Genomic DNA, 20,893 nt, shown 5'->3' with positions numbered 1-20,893 from the left:
GAGTAATTACATGAGAACACAATGTACACCCACTTTAAAGAGAAATAAGCAAGAAAAAAAAGGAAAAAAACAACATATGCCTGCATCAGGTTAAGGAGGCATAATGCTCCATAATCAAATCCCTCTTTCTCCCTTCTGCTCTTCTAAACACAATAAATATTCCTAATATTTTTCCCCCCTCTCTCTTTTTCACCTCGTTCTCTCTCTCATGCACATGGACATGCTCACTCACACTCTCCCTGTCGGTGGTAGACACACATGGTGAGGTAATGAGGACCAATTCAGAGGCGTGCGTCTGCAGGAGACATGCTTTCATCAGTGCTGCTGGGTAATGGTCACCATGGCAATGGGGGCCATGGCACATGGGTTCACAGATGCTCCAATCGGACTAAATGAAACACAAAGCGCAAATTTATTCCATTTCAAATGCTTCTCAACTTATAATGAAGTCCATCACGGTGAACAGCTGACCTGCAGTTGCCTACAAGGAAGGCATGTGATATAAAAACCAATACACAGGTGATGCAATGCACACAGCCAAATATCGCATTTAAATTATTGCATACACCTGTTGTCAGGGATCATTTTTGTGTGATGGCAAAAGATCATCATGGAGGTGGTGGAACAACAAGCTTCTCTTAGGGAGCTTTCACACTGGCAGTTTAGTGCGGAACGGGGCACAGTTCGCATGAAAAATCACTAATGTGAACGCTATCATCGGACCCTGGTAGCACTGGGGTACCAAACCCGAGACTACCTGGACAAGGTGGTCTGAGTTCGGTTGCTCTCGAGCTGTGGCGTGGTTCGTGTGAATGTGCAAGCAACAAGGACTCGAGTGCGCACTTGTTCAGGAAGTAAAGATTCCCGCGCAGGCATAACACTGTCGATATCATTGTTTCCTCAACACACGAGAGAGCGAAGTTGATTCCACACACTCCTAAAAGTCAAAATTAAATAAATTAAAATAAAATAATTAAAATAATTTAAAATAATTATTATGCTGTGCAATAAATAATAAATAATTAATTTTCATAATTTAAACAATAAATAATTTTCCGTGTGCGTTTGCGATGACGTAAGGTGACTGCAAACACACCTGGGTTTGAGAAAAACTATTGAGTGTGAAAGCAGACCAACGCTGCGGGCGGTGCCGGGAACAATCCCGCTCGGGCTCAAACGAGCCCAGTGTAAAAGCCCTCTTAAACTAGCCCCATAATGCCTCTTTCAGACTCCTTGAGCAACCAGCCTTGACCCGCTACTCAGGTGTGAAGGTCAGCTCACTGTCTGACATACAGAGAAAATAAGGTTCTCTGTCAGGGTGTGAATTTGGCAAGAAAGTGATAGATTAACTCAGGAAACAAGCTCAACAGGACGACTGAAAACAAAAGCTCTGTTCCAAACCCCAAGAGAGGGGTTTCTACTGTCCAAAAATCCAGCTACCATTCAAACATTTAAAAAAGCTTGAAAGAACATAATATAATTGAACAATGAGAGGCTGAAAAAAAAAAAAAAAACAGTGTGACACGCTGCAACAATCAAAGCTATGGAATGTGGTTGAAAACCACTAGTGCAGGGGTGACCGAACTCGGTCCTGGGGGGCTGGTGTCCTGCAGTTTAGCTCCAACCCTAATTAAACACACCTGAAGCAGCTAATCAAGCTCTTACTAGGTACACTTGAAACTTCCAGGCAGGTGTGTTGAGGCAAGTTGGAGCTAAACTCTGCAGGACACTGGCCCTCCCGGACACAATGTGGTGACCCCTGATCACCCATGTGAGCGGCCCCTTAAACTCTTCTTTTTTTTCAACAAAAAAGGCGAGGCATTTAAATAATTGTGTTCAGCAAGACAAAATAAATCATGTCAAATAAATGATGGTAAAGACATTTATAATATGATAAAAGATTTATTTTCTTTTTTAATGCTATTCCTTAGAATTTTCTATTCATCAACAAAAAAAAACCTTGAAATACATTTTCACAAATATATTAAGGAGAGGGCTAATTATAACAAAAGTTTCTTGACAAAATCAAAATATTACAAATATTTAGATAATCATGTGACACTGACTTGAGTAATGGCTGCTGAGAATTAAGCTTTGCCAATCACAAGAATAAAGAAAAAAGTTGTTTTAAATTGTAATATTATTTCACATCATTAATGTTTTTACTGCATATTTGATCATATAAATACAGCCTTGGTGAGCATAAAAGACTTCTTTCTAAAAACATTTAAAAAAAAAAAAAAATCTTACAGGCCCCAAACATTTTAATGCCATTTGCAAATGTAGACCATTTGTCAGTCTGATATTAGCATTTTGTTAAGCTAGCAACTTACATGTGTGTTCTCTTTTAATTAGACTGCAAAAACTATTTTATTTGTAATTCTCACCGCCTCAGATGAAATTTCCCTCAGCTCATCACAATGCATTCTGGGATTGCCTTAATCTTTGAAGGATACATGTGATGCTGCTATCATTTTAGACAGAAATGATGAGCATAATTTTGCTCCCTAGGTATAGCTTGATACTTAAAATGCTGTCTAGGTACTCAGCTCCCTAGGAACAGAGCCAATGAGGCACTTCCATGGCTGAAACAGCAAATTATTGAGAGAGGATGGAAAAGAACAAGGGCGACAGAAAAATTGAAGAAAAGGAATGATTGCTTTAGGACATGTTGACATGATAGGATGCAGTTTGAGAAAAATAAAAACATGGGAAATAGAAAAGATGATCTAAAGGGAGAATACAAAGGAAAAATAATAGGGTCTTTTTGACCATAATAAGAAACATTCTGGAGTGATTCCTGGACAAATATTTAAAATCAACACTGCTCCTTATTTAATGAATCATGTAACATGGTGAAAACTGAAATCTAAACGTTATAAGTAGGATGATCCAGTAACTTAGAAATTACAGATATACTCTTGCTCTTATGGGAAAGGCACTCAACTGAAGGTCATACAAGCATACAGGAGTGGAAAGGTTCATGGGGGTTGAGATGGCACAACTACAGTGAAATTTTTATGTGCTGATGGGGCACAGTTTAAGCTGACTGCTTTAATGCTCTGCATGTAATGTGCTACTCTAACACTGATTTCACATGGTTTTCAAATAGAAATAAACAAATCAGCATCTGCATGTAATGTCACGGTTTCAGTTTACTGCATTCCTAATTAGCTAACCTGAACCAACATGAATGTAAATGTGTTCTAGACAAAAGCGATGTACTTACACAGAAGCTCCAAGAACAAATAATGACCTACTTTTGGCCGATGCTCCGGGCTCATTTTTGTACAGTGGACTGCACAGTCCAATTTCCATTAATAAGAAGTCTAGACACAGTCAGAGGATGAGGACCAGAGAGAGGAGTAAGGGCAAAGACCTTGTTATCATTATGATTAATATTGTTAGAGGGGATACATACGATGATTCAAGTGTGCGCTGATACTGTAAATGGAAAGGTAACTTTTAAAGTGGAACCTTTATTTTTGTCTTTTGCGAGCTTTGGGATTTCTGATGGTAATTGTATCGGTCTGTCTGTGTATAAATAGAAAAAAATATATATGTATAAAACGAGTCTAAACAACCCCAACTAGATTTAAAGGAACACTCCACCGTTTTTTGAAATAGGTCTTATTCACATTATTTCCTACATTTAGATAGGTGGGCAAATGCATTTTTGTGTCAGTGCATGCATTGTTTTAGTTTGACTGGGTCGGCGTTAGCTTAGCTTAGCACAATGAATGGAATCCTTTGTTGCCAGCTAGCATGGCCTGAGTAAAAGTGATCAAAAAAAATAAAAAAAACCACCTAATTACTTCTTGTGGCCTGCGTATTCACAACGAGTACTAATAGCGATCCAGATTAACACTAGGCGATTTCCTAGGCAGATATTGACTTGGGACTATATTATGGGGAAGCACAGGCGAAGCACTGCTGCTTAGGCGAAGCACTGCTACTTCGGCGCAGAGATATCACGCAACACATGAAATCCCACGAATTCCGTCAACATACCGGCGTGCAACGCGTCAAAAAAAACAGAAGAAGAAGAACATACCGGCGTGACCTGCACCGAGTGTCTTCGCTTTTGGATGATTTATTTTGAGAAGTTACAGCAAACATGGTTATTACCTGCATAGCAAAAGGTTGTGAGAACAAGCAAAGGACATACACGAATGTAATGTTTCACAGAATTCCACCTAATGTGGAACTGAGAAATAAATGGCTAGCAGCTCTGGAGATCTGTAGTTCAACGCCTCTCAACAAAATAAAGCAGTATCGTGTTTGCGAAGAACATTTTGCACCAGAGGACTACTTTGAAAACACAGGAAGAACAAAGTGCACATGTAAGTTGTCTTATTTCTCTTCCTATATAACCTATATTGCCTGTGAAAACATCAACTCTATGTGAATACAGCTATAATATGGGTCGATCTATACATGCGTCATGATTAAAATAATCACTTACTCTGTGGACAGCTGTCCATTTGGTCCATTCGGCGTGGGGCGTTTTTTCCAGTTCACTTTGTCACACCGGAAAAAAAATAGAGTACTGCAGAATGGATCAGCGCCGTGAAATCCTCTGTAGATGTGACACAACTTCGGGCACGCTCATCTTGATATGACGTGTTGAGCCTGGTCATCAATGGCAAAAACATGTCCCACTCTCTACAGCATAGACACTCTATTTCCGTCGGCATAGATTGGCATATTCCCCCACATTCACACCACCAGTTCATGTTGGCTCTCATCACGAGCGATCGCAACCTCCTCCTCCTGTCGTTCTATTTCCAAAGCACGCAGCTCGTCTTCTGTAAACTCTGGTTCAAATAGGTATGGTTCTGGTTCTTGACTGTCTGAGAAGTCACCCTCTTCGTCTCTCTCAAAATCAGCCATGTTCATCGCCATTCGTGTACTGTAAGGAAAATAGCCAGGCAGCTACTATTCACGCCGGTATGTTGACGGAAGTCGTGGGATTTCATGTGTTGCGTGATATCTCTGCGCCGAAGTAGCAGTGCTTCGCCTAAGCAGCAGTGCTTCGCCTGTGCTTCCCAATAATATAGTCCCAAGTCAATATCTGCCTAGGAAATTGCCTAGTGTTAATCTGGATCGCTATTTGTACTCGTTGTGAATACGCAGGCCACAAGAAGTAATTAGGTGGTTTTTTTTATTTTTTTTGATCACTTTTACTCAGGCCATGCTAGCTGGCAACAAAGGATTCCATTCATTGTGCTAAGCTAAGCTAATGCCGACCCAGTCAAACTAAAACAATGCATGCACTGACACAAAAATGCATTTGCCCACCTATCTAAATGTAGGAAATAATGTGAATAAGCCCTATTTCAAAAAACAGTGGAGTGTTCCTTTAACAGTAAAAAATAAATACATTGAATTTTGTGATATTATTAGAACATAGCTCAAAAGTTATTTAGATGATAAAAAAAACAAATACAAAATATTTCAATGTAAAGTAGTAGTCAAACAAACAACTAAATTTAACAGCAAATAAATAAAATTAAATAAAAGTTAGAATATAGTGTACAAGTTGTTTCAGACTACATGAAATGATAAAATTAAGTAAATAAATTAGTGTTAAAAAATAATTAGATTATTGCGCATAACACATTTAGACTGCCTATAAATATAAAATATATCAATATAAAAGTATAAAAGTAAAACATCACTGATAAACTTCACTCAACATTCACTGTAACTGTATGGGCAGGAGTCTAGACAAAATAGTCCAGTCTTCTTCATTTCTCCTTTTGTGCTCCACAGTCATACATTGGTCTGAAATGACACGAGTAAATGATGACACAATGATCAATTCTAATGCCAAAAAATGGCACACTTCAATTTTTATCCTATTATGTTACCAGAAGATAAGGGTGAAAAAGCTTGTGAGGAGAATTTCTCCGATTTCGCTAATGGATGGGCCAGCAGGATTAATGACTGAGTGATGAAACTGTGAACAGAAATGAGGCCAAAGAGAGAAGAAATGATGGGAGTGGGTGAGAAATAAAGAGAAAGTGAGAGAAAACAAGAGTGAGAGTGAAATAGAGAGACGAATGGACAGGTGGGAGACAGCTCAACAGGAAGAGGAGGAGGAAGGACACTTCAAAGAGGACAGGAGAAATAGAGGAGAGGCAATGGCACATGGGGACGCGAGGAGAGACAGTGTAAGAGAAAGAGATGGATGACAAGAGAACACACAGACTCACTCGAGGATCGAAGACACACAAGTTAAGTGTGACAAACCTTCTTCAAAATAGAAGCAAGGGGCGGATGTTGAAGGAGGAAGGAAGGCACAAAGATGATGAATCAAGAGCAGTAAACAAAACAGCCAGGCAGAAAGACGAGGCAAGGGGGATGGACGGATGGACAGGGGAAAAGAGAGAAGGGGAGAGACAGGGAGTGTGCAGACACATTAAATAAGATAGTGACAGGCAGAAACCACGATGGAGCGGGATGATTAGAGAGCAGGCAGACACACGGAAATATGTAATAAATCAGCTGGCACCGTGACTAAGTATGACTGAAATGCTAATGATACACCAACACCATGAGAGACAGAGAGAAAGAGAGTGTGAGCAAGTGATAAAGCCATCTATGGCAGAAGGATATAAATGAAGTTATGAGAATGTTATGCAATATTGTGTCAATATTCAGGATCTATAATTCAGGGCAAAATTTTTTTATATAATTTTATATACAAGCACAAAAAGTACACTAGTTATAAATTAAAAAGGAAATAAGTAAATAATAATAATAATAAATTATAAAATTTATTTATTAAATTTATATTAATTTATATTTATTAATAATAATTACAGTTTTTATTGTATATAGACTACCATTCGAATTGCTCACCAAATGTCCCTGTGGCTGCATTTATTTGCTAAAAAAATAAATAGTAAAAACAACAAATTTAAAATAACTATTTTCCATTATATAATTTACAGTGTAATTTATTTGTGTGATGGCAAAACTGAATTTTCAGCAGCAATTACAAAAGTCTTCAGTGCCACGTGATCAATTAATAAAATAATTACTTTTAAAAAAGTAAAAAACTAATCTTTTATTGTTGCTATTTTTAACAATTTAGTATAACTATTAAGTCATTAAAACACAAATTAATTACAATTAATTAGTAACCTAAAAAAAACAAATCTAAACATTTACTTCAACTTCATGAAGTGCCACAGTTTTGAAAGCATGTATCCTAGAATCCTAGATACTTCTTGGCTGCTTTGACTATCCAGTTCAACTCATCTATTTAGCATACAATTAAATTAAAAGCTAAAGGACTATAGATACAAAGTAAAAAAAAAAAGCTATTTTCTTGTTCAAATGTAACCGTTTGCAATATTTCTGATCTGTGCTACCACAAGATTATCATTGTTGAATTACTGTAAATGAATATTGTGAATGAGAACATTTGATATAACAATCAAATGAATGCTGTTTTAATTATACCAGGCACACAGAGTCAAATAATAGACTCGGCTGCAGGAACTTTATAATTGTGATTACTGTTGATTACGCTTTCCAGAAGGCTCCTGACTGAACCTGAAACTCCACACCAGATCCATCAGGAAGAACCAATATCACCACCTGCCCTACTTTTTACCCTGAGCTCTTCCGGCAATTCTACCCCTGCGTGGAAGCTCATAGTGAGAAACTGACTGACAGCTGGGGTAATCATAGATATAGAGAGGATACTCTTTCAGCGACAGTGTGCCTGACTTTGACTGACATACTGGGTAACTATAGAAACACTGAAATACCAATACATATACACACTGAAGGAGAAAATCAGAGTCATATCTAAAGACTTGAATATCACAGAGACATGCTGATGGGCTCGTTTGACTTGAGCTAGTAAGTGACCACTCAGAGCACCCAAGCAACCATGTAGCAATGCACTATAAAACTACTCAGAATACCTTGTTAATCGTATAGCAACACCCTGCAACCACTCAACCTCAAATATCATAGCAAGCTATTAGAAAATGTTCTAAAAAGTTTTTTTTTGCTGTTATCCCTTCTCTCTGGGAGGCCTTCTCATTTGCACAGCTTGGCAGCTGAACTAGGCCGAAAGATTACTGCAGAGGAAGCGTTAAGAAGTCATCACTGGAAGGCTTTAACTTTAATCTGATTGGAGATCAGTGGAGGGCAGGTGGAAGGGGAAGCGTGTGGCCCTGCTGGGTTTATTTACAGGTTAGCCGATTGACATCGACTCAAAGCTTCTTCCAGCACAACACTTTTCATCGACTGTGACATGACGGAAAAATGGGAATGAAAACATGATGATAGTGATTATTGTTACAAACATCTTTCTTTCTTGCTTTCAAGATTTATTTAGGTTATTTTGGAAAATTGGGATGCAAATGATGCATGTTTATAAATATACATAAATGTAAAATGTTTAAGCTAATGAGAAACAAATTAGTCACATCTATTTCAATAGTGCTTTATACAAACTGTGTCAGTGCAGCTTCACAATAATAAAGAGGAAATGGCTGAATCAATCATGGAAACTCAGTTTAAGAGACAGTTCAGATTCTGCTGTTAAAGTAGCTCTAACAAGACAACAGTGTCATTATTTAGCTCAAGTCAGTTCAATCAATGTTGGTTTAGTTCAGATCAATAACAGTGTAACATTCATCATTCAGCTAAAAGCAGTTCAGCAAAAGGCAACAATGTGCATATTCAGCAATTGTGTATATTTACACACAGCAATATTCAAACTATAACTGTAATGCTGGTGTAAATCTCTCTTTGTTGTAGTGCTTTGAAAGGATTATGAATAATGAGATTAGAATTCTGTCATTAGCTCAGGATTAATCTACATCACTATGCTATGTTAATGGGGTGTTCCTTTTCTCTTCTGGCCAAATCAGTTATTTTTCAACGTGGTACATTTTTGCATTAAATTCACTTGTGTATTCCTCATATGTAAGTCACTTTGGATAAAAGCATCTGCTGAATTATTCAATATAAAAAAAAATATTTAGTAGAAATCCTGGTTTCACATGAGATACAAAAAAGCAAGCCACACATTTACATTCCACTGAGGGAAGTAAATTTCACACAGCAGCAAGAATCTGCACTAAAAGGCCATTTTGAAATAAATATTCGTTTTATGTTAATGTATGCATGTATACTTGATCATCTCATAGACATTTTATCCAAAACAACTCCGTGCATTCAAGGTACAGTAAGCATTTGATCAGTTTGCATGATTCCTGAGAAACTACCTTGCCGTCGCTATAGCTTCATGCTCAAAAGCTGAGATACAGGAAATAAGTAGAACAATGTGAGGTTTCACAAAACACAAAAGAAATTCTAAATTTATATCAATATTAAAAAAAAAAAATAAAATGAAAATAAAGCATTTTACATATTACAGAGAAGGGAAGAGGAATGAAAACAGGCCAGAAGTAAACCTCTGTCCCCATGAGCACAACAGTTTGCTCACTCCAAGAACACTTTGAAGCCTGAGGGCAAACGGAAAAAAGCCACAGCAGCAAAACCACAGCACCAAATTGACTTCTCTTCAGAGATCTCTTTAAACTACTTAACACTAATTAATTTAATTATTCCTGGTTCGTATTTGAATGCAGTCCCAGGGTTGTTTTGTTTCGCTGCACCTTTGTGGTGTATATGTGTATGTTGCTGTTTCTGTACATAGTGTATGTGTGTGTTTTGGTCTGCAGCTCAGAGTGTGTTACGGAGTCTGTTACAATCATTTATACGGTCCACAAAAGCTGAAGTGGCAGCTGAAGGTTTGTGTACAAATCCTGTGAAAATGCACATTCATGGTCTTTTCAAACTTTTACATTGTTCACTATCACCAAGTAATTCACACTATATCTCAGGGTCAGAAATTAAACTGACAATTCTGATTTTGGTTAGTTTTTAACATTTTAAAACCAAATTTTTGGTCCTGCTGAGGGTGGAAAAATGTTTTTTTAAGTAGTCACTCTATTAATATGAGGTCTTAAAAGCTGCATGCATAAACATTTAGCAAAATGCAATTTAAAAGATTTTTAAATGGATACCATGTCACCAAAAAAATTACAACTAAAAATATCATAGCCACTCAGATTGATATTTGCTGCAATTTATAGTATGTTTTACAATTAGAGGGTATGGAGGACCAAACCTGCAGAAATTAAAAATAAATTAATAGATAAATAAATAAATGTAATAAAAGGAAATTAAATAAATAAAAGATGTGATAAACACAAATAGTTCATTTGTAATAAAATGTAATCCTGAATTTATATTTTAAATTACTTTTTTCCTTTATGTATTTATTTTACATTTATTTTTATTTATTTTTTAACTTTTATTTACTTATACTTTCATTCATTTTTATATGCAATTTATTTGTTTATTTTTAAATGTATTAATTCATGCATTTATTTATTCATTGTATGCATTTATTTATTTATTCATTCCCACGTGTATTTATTTCCAAATTTATTTATTTATTCATTTCTTTCTTTTTACTTTTCCGTGTGCAACATGGAAATGAGCATAGGTGTGATTGACAAAGGACAAAAAAGCAGGAAACTATACGGTGCACTTACCCAAAAGGTTTTTCCTTATTTCTATGGTGTCCTTTACATCTATTAAAAATAACATCTTTATTTGCCTCTATATTTTTGAAAGGTATCTTTTCTTGTGTTTTTGTTCAGCCATTTTGTCAGTGCTTTATTATAGACTTCTATGATTGCTAATTCACAACAGAAGATGATTATTAGGTTGAACGTTCAGAATACGATTCCATAGGTTATTTTTCAGCACGAATTTCGCGAATGGACAACGACTCTTAAGTAGCACGTAGAACGCGTTCATGTCAAGTAAAGTTTTTGGGAAAAGCGCATGGAATTGCGGCGAGCGTTTCTAACCTTGCACGTTGAGAGCGCTCTTCAGAGCTAAGATGCATTGTTATCGGGAAACTCAACCCAGATCAGATTTAAGCATTCATTAAAGTGAATCGGTTCAAAGGAGTCATTAGTTCGCAAATCGGACGAGTCATTAGTGGACAGATATGCTCATATGCTCCGCGCATATAACGTTACTCCCAAATATATTTTTAGGTCGCACAGATTAAATTTCAGGAGCATATGCGACAAAAATGTTGGCAATTTCGAGCCTTGTAGAAGCTGCTAAACGTAAGTAGTAAGCAATAACCAACATGGCGTTACTTTGCAAGTTAGCCCAGAATTGTTTAACATTAATGTTATGGAAGCATGACAAAAGTGATCAATTGATTGGTCAAATTTTACTAGACCTGCATATAAAAATGAAAGACAATATATTGGATTTGCTTACATAAATAACCCGTGTTCACGGTCTTCGTCAGTCAACTGAAGCTGTTCACGTGAGTAGATGGTTGGGTGTTTCCCAGCTAGAAATGCTACGTTCCCAGGACGTTCTCAGAACGTCCCCACTGGTGTCAAGGACGTCGCCTAGTAACGTTGCGGGAACGTTCGGAGACGGTCATGATGTGGAGTTCTTTAAAGGGTCGGGGGACGTTATTTTGCGGACCTTCACAGAACATTCAGGACGTTATCGGAACGTTTAGGGGACCATGTTATATTTGCAAATGTGATGTTCCCAGAACGTTCTCAGAACGTCCCCACTGGTGTCAAGGACGTCGCCTAGTAACGTTCCGGGAACGTTCGTAGACGGTCATGATGTGGAGTTCTTTAAAGGGTCGGGGGACGTTATTTTGAGGACCTTCACAGAACATTCAGGACGTTATGTGAACGTTTTCAGAACGTCCCCACTGGTCTCAAGGACCTGTAGGGAACCAAACTAGAATTTTACTGCAAAAAACACTTGTTCTTTCAGAACTTTAAACAGGAATAAGCATGCACGTTTAACACATTCAAAGATAAAATCAGTCATTTATTTTGTGTGAACAAAAACAGATTATAAATAAATTATATATTACATAAATTATATATATATATTATACACACACACAAATATTAGGAAACAGTAATAACAACAAGAACACATATTTATATTCATTTTATGTTGCGTAAATGGTGAACAACAAATAACAAAAACAATAATTTATATTAAATATATACTGTGTGTGTGTGTGTGTGTGTGTGTGTATATGTGTATCAGTCACTGTCTCCATCCTCAGGAGGTGCCCGAAGTTCTTCTTCCGCTGCCTGAAAAAATTAAACATTATATTTACCAATCACTTCAACGACTTTTTAATTACTTTTAACTCCACTTTGTTTATAAGTACCGGTACTAAGTAAATAAATCAAAACAGTTATGTTATTCTAGAGAATAGAGAGAGAGAGAGAGCTCTCATTGAATAAAACAACTTACAGGTGTTGCGACCAACTTGGCACGGTGAGGTGCATGTTTGAGGGTTTCCCCTATACATGTATCAATTTCCTTTTCTGTGTGTTTCGGAAATTGTTTGGCACAAGCACCTAGAAGAGAAAAAAAAATGTAACAAAATAAATGTGAAAAGTCTCAGGGCTCAAAACTATGCTGAAAAGTTTTTACAAGAACAATAGTCACAGCTCCACCGAACAAAAATTGAAAAAAGAGACACTTAAACACTTAAAATGGACCATTATTATGACGTTATTGTTATACATTTTTAAATATGTAGACTAGGCTATTATAGGTATTTTTATAGTTTGGATTATTTTATATTTTTATTTTATATTTGTTATAATATCCCATTAGTCCTAATAGATGCGATTTCAACTATTTCTGTAGTACTTTCATAAAGAACACCGCTTTTTCACATAACGCAGTGAAGCAGCCCTGCACGAGAGAATAATTGATTCTATAATAAGAACTGATCAACCGTTTCAGCACCATCGCCTCGGACAGCACCGGGGAACGGCGCGATGTGGAAATAATATTGCTGATGACGCAATTGCCCTGCTCCCTCCAAAATGGATACAAATGCATATTCTACAAGGGGGTTAAAATAATCTAAATAAATATATGACGATTATCACTATTGACATAAAATGTGAAAATAAATTAAAAGTGTTACGCCATATTACAGTAGGCAGTTATGACATGCAAAATATGAATTTTTATTTAAGCGTTGAGCATTATAAACAATCAGACATGAATCTGATGAGCTCATGATGCAATAACCAATCATATGAGTTTAGATAAGAGTTAAGAAAAAAAACTGCTGGTTTGCGGGAGTTTTTGCCGCGTTCACGCCAGTGCCGCTCACCTCAGACAGAGACAGACACAATCTGGATTTCACTGAATTCACTCGTGGAAAACTGTATATGTAAGTGAGATATTAATTTATAATCCTATTGTTTTTTCCATGCTACTAAAATAACGACTTGATTTTGTAATCGGAAAAACTAATTAACTAATTCATAAATGGGTCTTGTGATAGTCTACAATAATTTGTATTTGTAATATTGCAAATGTTTTTGTGTTTTCGTGAAATTAAATATAAGCATAGGCCTATATGGTGTAGTTTACAGCTAGAGTCCTGCACGGGTTCGGGTACCTGTAGGTTTTTGCTCAAACGGATGAAAAATATCCACCTGTTTTGGATACGGGTGCAGGTCGGGTCGGACACGGGGGAAACATGGGTTTAAGACAATCACATGCAAACGTAATGCATATTTTTAGGAACACATCTACAAAAATATGCCTGTATTTCAAGTTGATAAAATAATTTTTAATAAAACAATTTAAAATCCATATCAGTTTATTTGTGTCCACGCGCCACACCGTCCCAGGAATCTATAACGTTAACTATACTTCCACTTTTAAAAATTCATCATAACCGCGCGCGCGATCTGCTTGCAGTCGTCGAGATGGATTCTGAGGAGTTTAAGAAAAGAATAGCTAGTGGAGGAGTTTGTAAAGTTGTCGACAATACGTCATCAAAAATCAAGTCCAATATGTGGGAGAAATTTGGAGTTAACTGAAGAAAATATTGTGAACGGCTTATTTGCTGCATGCATTTTCGTGTTCGGAAATGTGGAACTTCATTGCTGAGGAAGCACAGATAACTGGTTAAGTGAGGAAGCTCATTAAATAACTTCATATTCATATTTTCTCACAATATTTTGTCACCTATATCACAATGCATCTGTTATTTTCTTATTTTTTAAATTCTCATATTTACATTTACATTTATTTGTTTAGTTTATTTTAATAAAGTTTTGACATCCAAAAGTACACTTTATGAGCAATATGAATAAGTGAATAAGTAAAACTAAAACCATATGAAACATTTATGATTATTAGTGATGAAAACAGTTGTGCTTCTTCACATTTTTGTGTTTTTCAGGGTTATTTGATGAATGAAAGAAAAAAAAGCAGCATTTATTTGAAATGTAAATCTTAACTCTCTTTTCTGGCCAATTTAATGCATCCTTGCTGAATAAAATGATTTTTTTTTTTTTTTACTTGTTTTTTTTCCGTTTAGAAGTCAAAAACGAGAAAACAAATTATTCGAAGGTACAGGGTAAGTACAGACATTTTTCTGTTTATCATTTGCTCTTTAAAAAGTTGCATGATGAAGTGAAAAGAAGAGAGAAGTTTTGAAAAGCATACTTAAAACAATATGGTGGAGGGCTGTCCCAATGAAGGTCAGTTTTCCTTTTCGGCCTTTCAGGCTGTAATTTGACCAGGCCTCATTGGTGGCTATTTTCCGAAGGATTCTCCTCACAGCGTCTCCAATGTTGCTACCTCCCATCAGGCTCAAAAACTGTATCTATGCAACATATAAAGATAAATAAAGCAAATGTTAGTATTGCAATGCCACATGGAGCAGGGTAACTGCTGACACACAAGCAAATGCGAGAGGTGTATTTAATTCTGATAATTTAGCCTACATGCACACAGATCTACATTTTGAACTTAAAAATGTCACTTTTGTGACAAAAAGGTTACTGACCCCTGTGCTATATCAACATACCATCCTTTTTTTCCCTTCTGGGCCCTCAAGTTTTAATAGGAAAGCTTGCAGCTCCTGCAATGTTTTGCAGGGCCTCTCAATGGTCTCCTGTGGTGGTGTTGTGATGGTTGCCGGACCAGGACGATTCTGTTGAATAGCCTGGATCAGACGCTCAATAGAATTGGAAATATCTGTTGACATTCTCTCAATTGCGAGGAGCATCCGCTGCTCAGATTGTTCGATGAGATGCTGGAAATCTGAAAAATTTAGATGGGTGAGATGATGATGATGGAAGGGGGGGTTCATCTTGACATTTAGTTATTTGCTTAGTATTCAGGCATATGTGTGGTACTTCAAGAAATAAAATATAGACATTGGCATGACTGTATTGCCAGATGCAATAGCTGGTCTAATTTGGATAGTAAGTCAAGTCATCTTCATTTATATAGCACTTTTAACGATGCAGATTGTTTAAAAGCAGCTTTACAGAGATGAATGTATAATTTAAGGTAACAGAGATTGAGATTAGAAAATGCAGCCATAATCTTAATTTATTGAAGATTAAAAAAAAAACCATTTATCTTAACAAATGAATAGAATATCAACATTAAAAATGCATACCATGAAAAGTATTATTAGCTGAAAGATTTGGAAGGGATGGCTCATCTTCCTCAGGTGAGTGAGCTGTGATGTCAGTAGGTGGTTTGTCTAAAAACAGACATTGAAAGCATGCGATAAACGAAGTTCAGGGGAGTTGAGTACTTTTACACAAAATGCCATGACAAAAAATACCAACCTGCAACTCACACAATATAAGACACTCCAACCAAATTCAAAACATTTTTAAAATAGGATTTCCATTAGAAATTTGTTTGTACTGTATTTCACACAAAATAGCTTCTTCCCGTCAGCTGGCAATGCACTTATTTTGCCTGTTCACTAATTGACGCTGACGCACCACCATCAAATCAACACAACACAAGAAATTACACCAAAAGTTAAATCTGTTACTTACAACTTGGAGGCTTTGGGAGGCTTGATGGCTTCTGAGAGGATGTTGACATTTTTCTCCTTTTTTTGGTAGGAATCTCACATTCTCCTATTCATTCAGGATGAAACAGTTTATATATAGTTTAGTTTTATAGAGTAGTTTTCTCTGTAATCATGGCATGATTTTTATACATAAACAGTGGACTAATGCATGACAAAAAGCAATCGCATATGTTTACCTTCACTCTCGGTCCAGTATTTTGATGGTACTTTTTTTTTCCGCTCTTTTAGCACCTCTTCTTCTGTGCCCACGTTTGAACTTTCTACAGCTTTTTTGGCTCGTTCTCTGGCTGTCTTATAGTTGTCTAAGGACAGAGTAAATTTGAGTTGTCTTTTTAGTTTTTGTAATCATTTTACTGTGTAAAGGCAGTGTACTTTCATATGACTATATATTTATTCAGTTTTCTCACCGGTCTCGGAGAGTATTCTTATTTTGTGCCGCTTCCAGAGCTCCTTATCTGGCCTTTGGGAGGCCTTTGCCATGGCAGCAGCGTTTCTACGGGGCCAGTAGCAAATCAGAACCTAAAACATTTCAGGGAATATGTTATTTCCGGTATTACGTGTGTGTGTGTGTGTGTGTGTGTGTGTGTGTGTGCGCATGTACCCTTACCCCATTCACCTCCTCTACCCATAATGCAGGCGCCACAGCAATTGCATTTTCTTGTTCAAAAATAACTATGTAAAATCCAACCTACATTACAAACAGAAGAACAGACACTCCTTAGAAAAGACGGTCAATATTCAGTATATGAAATCTAAGTTAAGACATTAAAGCAATGACAGAAAAAAAAATAATACTAACTATGTACATATTTCCATATTTCATTAATCAAGGTCATGAAGGAGAGAAAAGACAACTTTGCGGCCATGCCCATCCTCAAGGATCATTGCCCTTCCTTGCAAGTTTGCCTTGTCCAGGATCTCCATCTTTGATGGACCACATACATAGGCTCCATAGATCATCGAGTCACATGGCTCGTAAAGGTACGACGTTAAGTGCGAGAATACTCTACATAAGAGCTTTCCGGAGTTGGTCCTCTCCAGAACTTCACAGCAGGATGTTGGGCTAACAATGTAAACATTATTAGGATGTTTCAATTGTATTGGTTTCTCTTCACTTGTTTGTATAGGAATCTGTGAACGTTCTTGGAGCCGTTTTGCTGCTTGGACTAGAACATGGTTTCCTGATCTAACCATCTTCTTCAGCTGGTGCATGTAGCTCTCAAACGCAAAGGCACTGCATTTGTCTAATGATCCATATGTGGTGGCATCAGCAGTGAGGTGAAGCAGTGAGTGCACATTGTACACTAGGAATTCTTTCCCATATATGTGCCGGCCTTGTTCTACAAAATATGTGAGGAGTTCATGGGCATACACATTGTGGGTTTGTGTTAAATGTGGAGACACTAGTATACACAAAGCCACACTAAAGGCCATGAAATGACTGTATAGGGTTTCTGGCAGGATTCCCCGGAGAACAACTTTGCCAGTGTAGAGCATAAACTGCCTGAATTCAGTGGCCTTCCACCTCTCCAATTCCTCCAGACTGCGTGGCTTCCTGGCAAAAATATGGGGTATGTCATTTCTCAAGTTCCTTAGCCTCTGATTGACCTCCCTCAGCTGAGCCGGCGATAGTCGTTGCCCCGACTTGCCCTGTGACCATAGTAGGAGCATTTTTCTCATCACTCCCAGGCAGCACTGGTGCATGTAGTCAGCAGGGAAAGACTTGATCATGTCAATTTGGAGATTGCTGAAAGGGGACACAGCATTTTCGTGATGATGTTCTGGTTGGTGTTGCTCTCTAAATGAGACATCGTTCCTCAAAGTGAGGTCATGCACTTGTTGGTAAGTGATGCGCCCCTCCCAGTTGCCTTTTTGGGTGCATTTGTCACAGCCATAGTAACCTGAGAATTGTTTGATGCACTTCAGCATGGCTTTTGCTGGTGCATCACAGGTAATGCATCTCAATCTTACATTGAGTGTTGTTTCTCCCCATGCAAAGCCATTCATTAGAATCATTTTCAGTTCATCTGATATGACTTTAATGAAGTCCAGTGATTTGGGCTTGGCCTCAGTGAGGGCAATGGTCAAAGGAAATGTGCTTGCTGGTTTTAGATGTACTGTGCAGAGTACAGGCCAGAAAGATTTACCAGTGCTCTTAAAGAGTGGCAGTCCATCTACATTGAGGGAAATCTCAAGCTCAGTGATGTCTTTTGCATAATTGTAGGGATACCGATTCAAGCACATGATTAATTGTTCAGTCACTCCTAATTTAATGCATTCCACACCAGACACCATTTGGCTTTCAACAGGATCCGTTTTTAATAATGTTTTAGTAGTAGATGGCAGGTGTTTATGCCCGTGATTCCTGAGAATTTTGAGCAGTTTTTCTGCAGCATTGTGCTTGATATTATATTCATTGATCCACCTCTTTAACTCCTCTTCTAAATTTTCAGTGGGCATATCAATGTTGGCAGTATTCTGAAAAAACTCTCCATCCATGTCACTACTGGAATATTCAAGAACCATATTCTCTGTGTCTTCTGCCATTGTATGTTGTAGTGATGTGACTGCACTGATGTCAGTATTGACAAACGACATTTCATCGCTGTCACTATTAGATTCTCCAGTCATTGCATTTTTTAGGCCTGGGTTCCAGATTGGCATAGTGTCCCTGGGATTGTGTGCTTCATTGTTTAGCACAGTACTAGGACCAGCTGCGTTAATGTGCACATTTCTCTTTTTCCGTTGTACCCTCTGCCATAGTCGTTTGTATTCTCTTTTCCTAGCTTCTGCAGGCATCCAGTTGTGTGACACAGCTATGTGTTTTTTTCTCTGCAAATGTGTACACGCATGTTATTTAAGTAAAAAACCTAAAGATCGTAAATTTTTAGGCAAATACAGTGATCTTTCACGCCACATTATAAGGTGAAAAACATCTTGATATAACATTGAACTTATCACATTGCTGTGAAATCGATCCCTTTTCTGGCATGTCAGCAATATGCTGTAAATTTGAAAACCTTTTTTGCAAAACAAGCCTACCTTCTGAGATGACATCATGGTAATCTGTCTGTAGGGCAGGGTCTGGAAAGCACAGAAAAGAGACAAAGTGAATTGAAATCACATATACGTCGACGTGGGACAATTTTATTTACACTTGTTACTTCAAAGGATACAGATGATATTAGATACAATGCCTGAATTGTGAATTGCCTAACCGGTTGTGCATTAAATTGTAATTTCTATAATTATTACTATAATTATTATTATTATTATTATTTTATTTTTATTTTATTTTGTTTGTGTGTTTTGTATTTATGTATTTATAGTTTGTTCTGGTTTTGTTATGTTTTGTTAAACATGGACCTTTATTTTCACCAAAAAGGCTTATTTCTTCTTTTTTTCTGCTTATTTCTAGGCTCTTTTTTTAAATGCAAGCGCAAACTGGGTGCTGGCTGTTTGGCCAGAATAAGCTCAAAGTCGTGCACCTCTAGAAGCGGAGTTTCGTGCAAAGTTACAAAAAATGCCGTGCACACATTTGCGCGAAATGGGGTCTCGCGCCCACTGTGATGGCGGCACCGTCGCGCTTGTGCGGAGGTTGAGGGACGCGCGCACGCTCACAGCCAAGCCTGTGAGAAGGCGCGTTAAATTTCAAATAAAGTATAATTTACAATAATGATATTAATTGTATTCATAATTTATTTTAAAGTAGCTAATGTTAACATGACAGACCCTAAAAAATTAATGAGCTTATCTGAAAAGGATAAGCTACTTCTTTAGACCAAATGACGTCACGTAAACATAACGGTATTTAACGACAAATAACGGCGATGACAGTGCGGACCAGTGGTATAAAGTTAAAGAAAAAGACGGAAAAACAGTTTGTCTGAGTAAATGTGGTACATTTATTACTGGAAAAGAAAGTCCGTCAATTTTATGACAATTTATTCAATTTCTTGTGGAAACGGCCGTTTTACCATGAGAAAATTTCGCTCAAAAGCTAACGTTACTGTCCTTATAATTCCATATTATTATTATTTATATCATGTAACGTACATTATATGTCATTTTGTTTTGTGTTTTTAATTTAAATAGAATGGTTAATTAGAAGAATTACCTCAGAGAAACTGACAGTTGGGATGTCCAGTTGGGATGTCCACTGAGTGAGTGAGGTGTGAGTACGCTGTGTGTGAGCGCGATGGTCACAGACCCCAGCTTATATACCCGCTGCCAGATTTAGAATTTGTGACCTATATAGGTGTTAAACGTTTTTTATTTTATAAAAAAAATATGTATATTTATATAATGATATATTGCGTTATAATACTAATAATTTCGTTATATTATGTAATGGATAATGTGAAAAATAATAATAAAGAAAATAATAAAGAAAATAGCCATTTCCGTCTAGATACCTGCGTCCATAGCAACACTTTGTTTTTCATGGCAACGGTGTGTTATACTTAGCAGCGCCTGTTATCCATAAATAATACATTAGAATTCAAATATATAAATTAAATGAGTATAAATTAATATATATACATATAATTTAGTATTATTTACTAATAAATAATTCATATTATAATAATTGTAATTTAGTATTATTTTTACAATTTATTTAAAAATGTTTAATTGCAAATAAACCCAATAGGTCATATTTCCCGGTTGTAAAATTGTCGTGTTTTATTCGTCTTATAGATAGGCGAACATTTCTCATGAATAATCGTTCATTATTGTAATGTATAAGATTATAAACGTCTTACCTGTTTTTTCTTCTCAGATGTGTAGAACCTGACTCATCCGATTGATTTTTTTCTTCATGGTAAAAAATAAATAAATAAGTCTTCTCCCAGAATGAGGTTCAAGCAGCTGCTTTCCTTTTGTATGTATATATATATTTATATA

General features: G+C 36.8%; 3 protein-coding genes across 3 annotated transcripts in view; all 3 read right to left on the bottom strand.

The window, feature by feature from the left end:
* plcl1 (phospholipase C like 1) overlaps positions 1-20,893 on the bottom strand; it is a 71,745-nt gene that overhangs the window by 34,983 nt on the left and 15,869 nt on the right. The gene's annotated exons all lie outside the window — the stretch shown is intronic.
* LOC132152555 (uncharacterized) lies at positions 11,994-16,468 on the bottom strand. The gene is made up of 8 exons (XM_059561311.1): positions 16,396-16,468; positions 16,165-16,290; positions 15,951-16,034; positions 15,557-15,643; positions 14,957-15,192; positions 14,593-14,752; positions 12,364-12,470; positions 11,994-12,197 (listed from the first exon to the last, which is right to left on the bottom strand). The coding sequence occupies exons 1-8, from the start codon at positions 16,466-16,468 to the stop codon at positions 12,147-12,149; spliced, it is 924 nt and encodes a 307-aa protein (XP_059417294.1). The 3' UTR covers positions 11,994-12,146.
* Positions 16,406-18,607, bottom strand: LOC132152477 (uncharacterized). The gene is made up of 3 exons (XM_059561236.1): positions 16,795-18,607; positions 16,596-16,676; positions 16,406-16,507 (listed from the first exon to the last, which is right to left on the bottom strand). Exon 1 carries the CDS (start codon positions 18,584-18,586, stop codon positions 16,811-16,813), a length of 1,776 nt encoding a protein of 591 aa, XP_059417219.1. The 5' UTR covers positions 18,587-18,607; the 3' UTR covers positions 16,406-16,507; positions 16,596-16,676; positions 16,795-16,810.

Source organism: Carassius carassius, chromosome 11, assembly GCF_963082965.1.
Source record: "Carassius carassius chromosome 11, fCarCar2.1, whole genome shotgun sequence".
NCBI classification, from domain to species: Eukaryota; Metazoa; Chordata; class Actinopteri; order Cypriniformes; family Cyprinidae; genus Carassius; species Carassius carassius.
This window is presented reverse-complemented; position numbering and strand designations above follow the sequence as displayed.

Coding starts and splice junctions, on each gene's coding strand:
- LOC132152555 (XM_059561311.1), bottom strand. CDS start 16,468: ATGGCAAAGGCCTCCCAAAGGCCAGATAAGGAGCTCTGGAAGCGGCAC. Junction 15,644..15,950: donor CCTCCCAAAGCCTCCAAGTT/GTAAGTAACAGA, acceptor GTCTGTTTTTAG/ACAAACCACCTACTGACATC. Junction 12,471..14,592: donor CCTCCACCATATTGTTTTAA/GTATGCTTTTCA, acceptor TTTCTCTTCTAG/GTGCTTGTGCCAAACAATTT.
- LOC132152477 (XM_059561236.1), bottom strand. CDS start 18,586: ATGTCGTTTGTCAATACTGACATCAGTGCAGTCACATCACTACAACAT.